This window comes from Plectropomus leopardus, chromosome 19, assembly GCF_026936395.1.
Source record: "Plectropomus leopardus strain MGB_pleo_1.0 chromosome 19, ASM2693639v1, whole genome shotgun sequence".
Lineage (NCBI taxonomy): Eukaryota > Metazoa > Chordata > Actinopteri > Perciformes > Serranidae > Plectropomus > Plectropomus leopardus.
In genome coordinates, this window is record NC_142194.1 from 2,093,378 (window position 1) to 2,104,672 (window position 11,295).

Sequence of the window (11,295 nt, forward strand, 5' to 3'; positions counted from 1 at the left end):
CATCTTTTACCGTGTTTGGTTTAGTTATCGGCAAAAACTGCTGTCAAAAAAATGTACCAACTAAATGTGTGTATATACACAGTGTATGTAATGTGTACTCAAATCGCCCGCAAAATGGTCATTTGTCTATCAATTACTCGCCTTGTTTTAAATTGAATTTGGAAGAAGATAATGGTTTTCTCGCTTGCCTTAGTAGTAAATGAGGAATCCAAAAAAGGCGAACATTCTTCATTAGTTCAAATACACAGGGTCCAAGTTTAACATCAGCAGATCCACGGCTTTGCTGTTAGGAAAGGTACGTCTTAAAATCACAAAAAAAATTTAAAGAAAAAATAAAACGCCAAAAATTTTAAAGAAAAAGAAATGGCAAAAATTATTTTTTAAAAAATCTAAATTTTTCCTTTAAAATATCACTCAAATTTTTTAAGGAAAAGCAACATGGTCCAAATACACATGGTCATTTTGTGGAGAAAATTCAGTCTCTCACTGGTGTTTGATTTAAAATGATAAAAATCATTTTATTACATTTTCAGATTATAAAACAGTCTTCAATATTTTTTTAATGAATTTACATTTGATGGAGCTGAATCAAATTCATTGATGAGTCTGCAGTGACCAAAAATTTCTGCTCTATTTCACATTAACAAATTATCTTTGTACCAAAACAAGCAGTCTTAGCAGGTGAGTCTTACTCTTTCAGTCTAAAGACTAATCAGTGAAATAATCAATAAATTTCATAATTTGGGAATTGTTTTTTTTTTAAATTAACCTCCTGGTTTAAAGGTTTGGTAAACAGGAGCGTGCACGTTGCTGAAATCACGCTACAGGAGCCCTGAGGTCTTTAAGTTAAAATCTGGCTGTCCCATAAGTCTCTGCAGGTGATCAGATGTGTTCAGGTGTCCATCAGTGCGGTCGGAGAAGCTGCGTCGTCCCCTTGTCAAGGCTCGGGCAGGTGGTAATCTGGTGAGTGATTTCCCCCACGGCGGCGCCCGAAACAGGCGAGAAGCACATCCACCGCTGTGCTGACCGTGGAGCGGACATCCTCTTCGGTCTGACCCCTCAGAGGATTCACCTCCACCAGGTCCACCGCCGACAGAAGACCTGCAGGACGAGCACAGGTGTGAGGGGACATTTCATGAAACTTACTCAGGGTTTATGGGGATCCTTAAAAAGTCTTGAGAGGTACTGAATTCATTAACCAGAAAATAAGGCCTTAGTTGGTGTTAAATGTCTTCATGTGAATGTGATATCTTGATAATGCCGTGAGAGAATGTTTTCAATTTTGGCACAAACATCCACTTAAACTGAAAGACGAACTGATTGGACTTTGGTGGTCAAAGGTCGCTGTTACATTGCAGCCATCTCGTTCTTGTTAATGCAATTTCTCACAAACACCTTGAAAGAATTTTTCAAATTTGGCACAAATGTCTACTTGGGCTCAGTATTAAACTGATTATATTTTGGTGGTCATAGGTTAAAGGTCAAGGTCAGTGGAATTCTTTTTCTTATTCATGTTAACACGATATGTGAGGAATACTTAGAGGGACTTTCTTAAATTCTTCTTGAATTTGGCACAAGTGTCAACTTAGATTTAACAAAGAATTGATCAGATTTTGGTCACTGCGACTTTGCATCTGTCTGATTCTTGTGAATGCAATAACCCAAGAAGGCCTCAAGGGAAATTCTTCAAATTTAGCACAAACATTCACTCGCATTCAACGATGAAATGATTTGATTTTGTAAGTCAAAGGTCAAGGTCACTGTCTTATTGTTGTGAAAGTGATATCTCAAGAACAGCTCGAGGGAATTTTTTCAGATTTGGCACAAACATCCGTTTGGACCCAGCGTAGAATTGATTACTCTTTGGTGGTCAAATGTCACAGTGACGTTGTCCCCTGTTTTTTTGGTGAATGCCATATCTAAAGAATATTTAGAGTGAAGTACTTCAAATTTGGCACAAACATCCTGTGTGTATAAAGGGGCGACTGATGGGTGATGGGCTGTGAGACTGAGTACCTGTCTGACACATGTGTTCAGCGATGTAGATCCCTTCCCTGTAGGTGAGCCCTCCGACTACAGGCGTCCCGGTCGCCGGGGTAACAGAGGGGTCAATGGCATCGATGTCGTAACTCAAGTGAATCGGTTTCTTCACTCTGTACAAACGGAAAAAAAAAACCACATTCATTATTACTAATATTAGAGTGAGAGTGGATTTTGGTGGTCAAAGGTCACTCTGACTTCACAACACAAAAATGACATAAAACAATAAAAAACAAATTTAAAAAAACATCTGTACGGTTGATATCATGTGCTAATTATGACAAAGTTCCACACATAAATAAATATTCTAGTTTCTCAAAAGCATAAAGTTAACTTTACATTTTAAGCCCATTAACTACAAATGGCAGGAGTAACGACCCCCCCGATGATGATTCAGTTTTGAAATAAATTTCATGTTTTTAGGTTGTCAGTTCATGCCTGTAAAAACTGACATGCAGTAATACGTTCCATGAAGAGAAAAGTACAAGGACTTCACATTTGTATTTATGTGCAGTACTCATGTAAATGTACTTATTTACATCTCACCACTGTCTGTAAGAGAGTTCAAATTTAGTTAAATTTTTATAATTCATGGAAATAACCTGAAACTAAAATCATCTGTAGTTGCTTTGGTGTTGCTCAGCGGATGGTAGGATGCAACAAGATGTAGCTCCTAAAAGTGTTAAAAAGGTTTTTTAAATCCCCCAAATTATAGGATTACTTTGAAGAGAGGTAGTCGCAGGTCTCCTCCATGACTTTGGCGACGCCGAGCTGATCCACCTCTGACATGGAAAACACTTTTATACCCAGAAGCTTCAGGATGTAACTGGGAAAATACGAGAAAAAGTTAATTTAAGGAGATTCATGTAAAACACGCTGTATATAACTGTTAACAATGTGTTTATACTTTAAAAAAGTTAATCTAAATGTTAAGTGTCAATCTAAATATTAAAATCTTAATCTAAATGTTTAATCTGAATTTTAAATCTTAATATTGAACTCTAAATCTAACTGTTAAATTTAGATCTAAATATGTAATTAAAATCTGAATATAAATATTATCTTAACATCTAAACGTTAAATCTAACAGCTAACAGGCTAAATCTAAATGTTAAATATGAATGGCTCACTTAATTTAAAGCAGACTGTTTAGATAATATGTAAATGGATCACACTGCATCGTCATTTTTCAACCTGCTTTAGATAAAACCATTTTAGTAAATCTGCTTTAAAACATGCCACCACTGGAAATTTGTATATTTTCATGTGGAGAACTAAGTATATGAATAATTACCTGCTGAACATTTGCATGTTTATCTGAAAGCACCAAGACAGAGCTGCTAACTGTAGTCATTCAGTCTTAATCTTTGGAGTCAAAACAAAGATTTAAACAGCAGTTTAAAGACAATTTTACCTCTACCTTATTTCTGTCTTCTGATCTCTAAAATCAAGTAAACATTACATTTAAACCTGCTGGTGTAAAAACCTACTGCTCTGCTGGATCCACGTCTCTCAGACCGATGTAGACCAGATCTTTGGCCGACACGCACGGTTTGATCCACGAGAAGTTTGGCAGGGCGGGAATCTGGAGACACAAAGAACAGCAGACAGAAACTAAATAACATTACATTTATATTACATTACAATAAATTTGATTACTGCTTTTTTTGCTGCTGCGACATCTGCTGATCGATAATAGCTTCTCTAATCTTAATAATCAAATTCAGTCTTAAAATATCTCATTTCATAAACCAGGCTGAATAATTGGAGGTGGATATTACGACTCGTAATTAACTTTAAAAAGATTCGTAATGAAGAAATTAAGCACCCCCCTCAGGACAAACGAGTTTCTTCCTCGTGTCGCTGATAAACTGACCTTTGAGCGCAGCTCGCGGAGGAGGTAAGACATGGGCTGTCCGTGGATGTTTCCGGTGTACGTGGTCAGCGGCGTGTTGATGTCTGCGTGGGCGTCGACCCAAACAACACTCAACTCCCCGACCGCCGCCGAGTGGCCGTGAATGGAGCCGATCGCCAGGCTGATGAACACGAAAACCAGAGAGACCGAGAGCGCCTTTGTCATGGAGATGCTCTTTACTTCTGGCACTTAAAGTACATTTTGATGGTAATACTTTAGTACTCGTAACAGTATTTCTGAATTGTGGTACTACTACTTTTCCTAAAGTGAATGATCTGAATAACTTAATTGGTTTCAGGTTTGATGGTTGATTTTGGGGAATTTCTGTTAATCTTTTTGTATAAGTAAACAGACTAATTGATATATAAAATAAAAAAGAAAAAAATGATAAAATCAAAATAAACTTCATCTAGTTAAAGGAAAACTGAAATTAATTTATTTCAGGCTATCCTTTAGTTTTTTATTATTATTTATTATAACAATAAAGAAAATATTTTTTTTATAAAATTATTTATTATCATGTGTATTTTTTTTTAAAAAAAGTCTAGTTTTTTGTGTCTGGCTCTGTTGGACAAAAATATCTCTGATCCCATTTTATATTAAAATTCTGCCTGCTATTTTATAATTCCTTAAATATTTCCCCAATTATAGTTTCAACTTCCATGTACAGCAACAATGGGCTACAAAAAAAGCAAGTTTTTTTTTTTTTTCAAATATGGCACAAACGTCCACAAATGTAAAATTTGGTCTCACTCTCACCTCAGGAAACATAAAGAAGAATTTATACACTGACGAAAATTTCACACAAACGCCTAAAAGGATAAAATTAAGTGATGAAATTTGATATCCAAAATGTTAGAGATCAACTTCATGGAGATATCGTAATAATTTACAAAAATACTCTTCTGTCCGTTACTAAACGTCATATCTCAGAAACAGAAGCGTTCAGTAAATACACACTGACTGAGCTGATCAATCACAATGTTTGATCAGGACTCAAGTGGACTGAGGTGGACTGAAGTGGACTGAGGTGGACTGTGTGTCCTGCTGGTGGATGGTTGACAGACTGTGATGCTGCTGTTGTCACTGGACACAAACCAAAGTCAATTTAAATATTTACTACGTTGAAGTTGTGAAGTCAGCGGCGTCACTGAAAACACGTAAAACTGACGTTTTGTGAGTTTTAACATGTATGAAAAGTACAAATGTAACATATCTAATGTTTGCAGAAACGTACAATATAAAAATATTCATGACACTGATGACAGCCCGTATCCAAGCAACATTTTAGATTAATGATGTTTTATTATCTTGGTTTGAAAACTGAGCAAATTGGGGAAAAGTTGATGAACAACTTGCCAAAAATGTCCCAAAAAATTGCAAGGAAAAAGTTTTTTCATAAGTAACATTTTCGATGCCTGACTTGGACTTTTATTTTGACAGTGTAACGGTGCTCACCTGTGGTCTCCTCCCAGCATCACTGAGGTGTGTCCGTCCTTCTTCGCGGCCTGCACCGCCTCCGACAGACTCCGGTTGGCGCTGCCCACCGCCCGCACGCGCTTCAACACGCCCACCGGCTCATCGTCCACCACCTCCTCAAACGCCAGGTTCCCATAATCCTTCACTGCACAGCCTGCAGACACAAACAGAAATTTTAAAAAAATATATAGATTTATGTATTTTTTATTTACAACGTTTTAAGAATAACCTTCTCTTTCCGTCATCATTATTTCTGTCTTCCAAACATCAGAGTTAACCCTTTAAGATGTGGTCTAATTGGCTCGATTTCCCTCAAAGACATGGGCAGAAATAACAATTTAAGGAAAAAAAAGTAAAAAAATATCCCCCTCCAAAAAAAACCTACAATAACAACAAGACATAAATAGCTAAAAAAATTATAATAATTCTGTAAAATAATTTTAAAAATTTAATCGTGATAATTCTAAATACAGTTTGACATATTACCCTAGCTGTAAAAAAACATGATCATTTTTTAAATCTAGAAAATTGTTTGCATTTTGTGGGACGTTTCTTTTCTCACTGCCTTTTTCCCCATGTTTCTAAAAACAAGGTAAAAACTGAGTGAATGCAGATCAAGAAAAGTGATGACAATCCAGGTTTTAAAGGGTTAAGAAAAGACAAAAATTACAACCAGCACTGTCTCCAAAAATATATGTTCATATGCAACTCAGCTTTGTTTTTATGTTTTTGAATGAAACGTGATGCCAGCTTTTTCTGACGGAAGCTGAGAGGCTACATAAAGATTTTAAAAATGTGGGCAGTTTTATGTAAAAATACTTTTAAATATATAATTCTGATAAATAAAATGACCTTTTTTCATTTTTCCTCTAGCATCTTTAGAATAATTTTTCAAATCTAGATTTTATCTAAATTTTCTTTTTTGCAGTTTGTGTAACATTTCTTGTTTGTTGGTCAGTGCCTTTGCTCCGTGTTCAACCGTCCCGAGCAAAAAGGACGACTCGACTGCAGCCAGGGTTGTTTCGACAGGCGGATTTTTCCCAGCATGCTCTCTGTGTGAACATTAACAGTCAGTAGATCATTTTTATTTTGCAATGCAAAGTAAACAGGTTTCTGCAGACAGAACAACCTGCTGCAGCTGAAATGAGTGACTTATGAATCTCCTCTGTCGCTGTGAACCACACACACGCTTGTTCAGTTTACATTTGGACAGATGTCTCCGTCTGTCCACACAAAGACAGGACATAAAGTCCTCCAGGTTTGTGTCCACGCTGTGAAATCTTTATTCCGTCAGAGAAAACTCGTCTTTCAGATCAGTGAGGCTGAACGGACAACCTGCGCTTTACCCGCCGCAAAGTTTCTGTTACTTTATATTTGATCCGCTTTGTTGTTCCAACACCACAACACACACACACACACACACACACACACACACACACACACACACAGATCTATTTCTGTGGTGTGTGCGTGTGCTGTGAGGATCGAGGTCGGATGCCTCTGTGATCTCCTCTGATGTGTGCCATTAATAAAACTGTTACACACACGTGCACACAGACACTGACACACACACACACACACACACACTCACACACACTTCCTGCTCTGAGCTGTAAGTCTCATCAGATTAAAGTTGTGTCCCAGATACACACACTGATCACACACACACACACACACTCTGCCTGTCAATGACTAATAAACGCAGATTATTTCAAAACAACATTCATTTTAAATCTGTTTTTTTAAGAGCTCAGAAGTCACAGTTGGAAATATTTATTTTATTTTCACGAAACTGAAACTTTTCTCGTGTTTCAAACTGTAGTACTGTATAGTGTATTATAACTTATATTTATTTATTTTATTTCACCAGAAAAAGCACCTTGAGATGAATTAAAAATCTCGTTTTCGAGAGTGTCCTGGTGGAGATATAAAAGGAGAGCGTGAGAATTTGTAATAAATATAAAAATATGTCACATATAAAGTGACAAACATTATATTTAAACTTCATTTTCAGACTGAGTATTTGTAGACTGCGGTGTTGCTACTCACACTTAAAGTATCTGAGTACTTCTGTCTTTGAATGAAATGTTTCATTGTACTCTGGTATCTGTGGTGTTTAAATACGTTTATTTTATTAGTATTAATCTAATGATGTAAGGAGACATTTTACTACAGAAATGCAGAATACTTCATATGAAGCTGACAATACTTGCATACTTTTAATTATTTTTAAATGCAAAACTTTCTCTTGTAGTGCAGTATTCTTACACCCTTGCGTTAGTACTTTTACTAAAGAAAGGACCTGAGTACTTCTCTCAGCCCTGAAAACCAGTACCAGTACAAGTACACATTTTATTTAAGAAAAGTAGTGAAGTAAAAGTAAAAGTAAAAATATTTTTGAATTGTTGTATTATAGAACCAGAGTACTTCTCTGACTGCTGAAAAAACAGATTAATTCATTCAATTTAATATATAAAATACCATTGTATACTTTTACTTTCTATGGATTTAAATGAAGTATTTTATAGTACTTTTACTAAATAAATTTCTCCCACCACTGAAAAAAAACCAGTATTTTAAACATTATATTTTACTTTTTTTTTTCTTTTTGCTGAAAATATATCTACTCCTTATTTTAGTAAATAATGTTACTACAAACCTTTGCTTTTACTTTTAAGGATTTTAAATGAAGTATTTTTACAGTATTATTTTGCTACTCTTACTTAAGGTTTTGAGTACTTACCACTCAATCAGTTTTTTGCTTTTGATATTTTAAGTACATTTGTCTTACTTGTAATGTATAATACTACCGAGTACTTGAACTTTACTTTGAAGTATTTTAAAATAAGTACTATCACACTGTTGCATTTTACTAAAATAAAGGACATACAGTACATGTAGTTGATAAAAGATTTACTTATTATTTATAATAATAATAATTACTAAAATAATGTGATACTTTTTGGATTTTAAATGAAGTATTTATACACAGTTGTATTGGTAGCCTACTTTTACCAAACTAAATGACTTTATTAGACTTCTTCCACGCACGCACGCACGCACGCGGTCGTCACCTTGCTCGTGCAGTCTCTGCAGCAGTCCCGCGGCTCGGATCAGGTCCGGACCTCTCTCCACTCCGTCTCGAGGCTGCGGCACAACAAAAACAATTGGCTCACGCGCGCTCATACAGGCAGACGCACGCGGCTGCACCGTGTCCTCGTGCGCTCACCTGCCCCTTGCAGAAAGGTGCTCCGATGATCCCCGCAGAGCGCGCGTGATGATGGTGGTGATGTAGACTCCGTCTGGAGACGAGCTCCCGCAGCGTCCTCGCGCTCCTCATGCTGACTGACCTACACACCGACCGACCGGAGCCTCCTAAAAACTCCCCCGTGACGTCACCGCCCGGGGCGCGAGGACGCGATGATGTGTGACGTCATCGATGAGTTAATTAACAGGTAGTTTATTTGCAGCCAAGTAAAAGTACCAGGACTAAAACATACAAAAAAAACCCATAAAACCCGATACCACATGCCTTTAAATTACTGAAGCATAGAATTTAAAAAATAAAAGTAGAAACTTTAAAGGTAATTACATGAAAAGTTTATTGTTAAACAGAATATTTTTACGTTTTTACGAGATTTTCATGTTATAACAAGTAACTTTTTTGTTATGATAACAGGTCGTTTTGAGGTTGGTTTTTTTTTTACTAGAAACTTCTTGTAGTTTTTCATATTTTATGAGATGTTCTCATGTTATAACAGAAAATAATGTCTCGCTATAACATGAAAATATCTTGTTTCATGGTGTAGCAAGATGTTATTATGTTAGATCTAAAGACTTCTTGTTATCACAAGAGATATTTCTTTTAATAACATTATTATTAACATTATAAAATGTTTTTCAGATTTTATGAAATATTTTCATGTTATAACACTTTAAAACAAGAAAAGTTTCTTAATTTATCAAGCTAATTTTGTTTGTTACATTACAAAAACTTAGTTATAATAGGAGCTTCTTTGTTCTTTGTTGAGGGCTGGACACGTGTGCATGTTAGTTAGTTTCTTATCCACACTGATTGGATCCACTCCAACAAATAAAGGGACTGAGAAATTAACAAGTAACGGTGCTAACTCCCTAAACAGTGCTGTCATTTCAGCACCATGGACAGCACCCTCAATGTATGTTGGTAAGAGCTTTATTTATTAGATTTGAACACTGCGACATTGCGGGGGATCTTGACATGGCTTTCTCAGAAAGTCTGACAAACAAACAAACAATTAAATTCCATCAGTGTGTGTATGTGTGTGTGTGTGTGTGTGTGTGTGTGTGTGTGTGTGTGTGTGTGTGTGCGTGTGCGTGTGTGTGTGTGTGTCAGTCACACTGGGCAAACAGTTTGTCTTGCCCCTGGTTGTGTGTGTTGTGTATTTTTACCTCTGTAAATATGTTTGGGCCGTCGGTGAGCTGCAGTGATGACTGTGTAAACGCGGCCTGTTGGCTGCTGTTTGAAATGTGTGCAGCAGGATGATCAGAGTTTTGTGGTGGCATCAGTAATGTTAGTGCAGGGCGTAGACATTGCGGATGTGTGGTTCGTAGTATCACATACAAATCCTGCTGACGACCGTGAACATTTCCTTTATGCTTTACAATAGATATTTGATGAGGAAAAACCTTATGTTACGTTTTCATTTTCATTACTCTTTGTGTCAAGCATTGAGCTCTTCATTCTGCACAGCTGTGTCACTCTCAGAATAACCTAATTAAGACCTAAGAGTTTTTCCCGGGCATAGGAGATACTTTAATGGCATGTATTTAGGAGATAATAATTTGTACATCGTAAATGATATATCATATATGGGAGATAATGAACTATATGTAGGAGATATTTTTTGTATGTATATAGAAAATAATATCTTATACATAGGAGCTAATATCCCATATGGCAGAGATAATATTTTGTAAATAGATATTATATATCATACATACGAGATAAGGAACCATATGTAGGAGATAATATGTTTTTGTACATAGACAATAATACCTTATACATAGGAGAACATATACCAGACGGAGGAGATATTATGCACATAGAAGATAATATCTCATTCATAGGAGAAAATGTCCCATATCTATAAGATAATATTTTGTATGTAGATGACAATACCTTATTAATAGGAGATAATACTTTGTACATAGAAGATGATATTGCATACATAGGACATAATATCCTGTATGTTTCCCGGGGGAACATTGTGGTTCATTATAGTCGCTCTGATGTGAATCATAGAGAATTATAGAAGTAATAAAGAGAGAAATAAAATATCTGCAATATGCTAATGTTATTACAAGAATAGCAAATATTTAATTTAAAGTGTGTAAAAAGAAAATAAAATGATGTGCCTTATGCTACAATACAATGTATAAAACTACTACGTAAATTTAAAAATATAAAATATGTTTGTAATGCTACAATGTAAACACTATGTATACATTAGTGGGAATAAGAATAATACGAATTTAGCTATTTAAAACGTTATTATGTCTTTTTTCCTGAGGAATGGTGAATATTGTTTAATTTTACACCCCAGAAAAGGTCTTTGAGGTACTTCGTATATTTATAAGATTTTTTAGTTTTGTGCTGTGTAATATACCCACAGAAATAAAATGACTTTTTAAAATTATCATTGTATATTGTTATTTTATATTGTTTATTTTATTATATTTGAATTGTATTTCTATGAATATATCCTGTCCTTTTTTGTAATTGTAATATATACTACAATATGATATAAAAAAAACAAACTAGTATATAAATTTAGAAATATAAAATATGTGTATAATACAACAATGTACAACACAATATA

General features: G+C 35.4%; 1 protein-coding gene across 2 annotated transcripts; it reads right to left on the reverse strand.

Moving 5' to 3' along the window:
- Positions 1–492: 492 nt before the first annotated feature.
- On the reverse strand, positions 493–8,824 carry arg1 (arginase 1). 2 transcript variants are annotated; one of them, XM_042508537.2, is made up of 8 exons: positions 8,664–8,824; positions 8,509–8,581; positions 5,414–5,588; positions 3,917–4,076; positions 3,531–3,625; positions 2,762–2,866; positions 2,017–2,153; positions 493–1,101 (listed from the first exon to the last, which is right to left on the reverse strand). In XM_042508537.2, the coding sequence occupies exons 1-8, from the start codon at positions 8,772–8,774 to the stop codon at positions 938–940; spliced, it is 1,020 nt and encodes a 339-aa protein (XP_042364471.2). In that variant the 5' UTR covers positions 8,775–8,824; the 3' UTR covers positions 493–937. The 2 variants fall into 2 exon arrangements, with proteins under 2 accessions (XP_042364471.2, XP_087926601.1); XM_088070475.1 differs by lacking the exons at positions 8,509–8,581; positions 8,664–8,824 and adding an exon at positions 6,287–6,425.
- Between the last annotated feature and the right edge of the window lie 2,471 nt (positions 8,825–11,295).

What these genes read in the sequence shown, in the direction of transcription:
- arg1 (XM_042508537.2), bottom strand. Translation starts at nt 8,774, where the DNA reads ATGAGGAGCGCGAGGACGCTGCGGGAGCTCGTCTCCAGACGGAGTCTA. An exon ending in GCAGAGACTGCACGAGCAAG is followed by an intron (nt 5,589 to 8,508) that starts GTGACGACCGCG and finishes TTGTGTCTGCAG; the next exon opens with GCTGTGCAGTGAAGGATTAT. An exon ending in ATGCTGGGAGGAGACCACAG is followed by an intron (nt 4,077 to 5,413) that starts GTGAGCACCGTT and finishes CGTGTTCATCAG; the next exon opens with CCTGGCGATCGGCTCCATTC.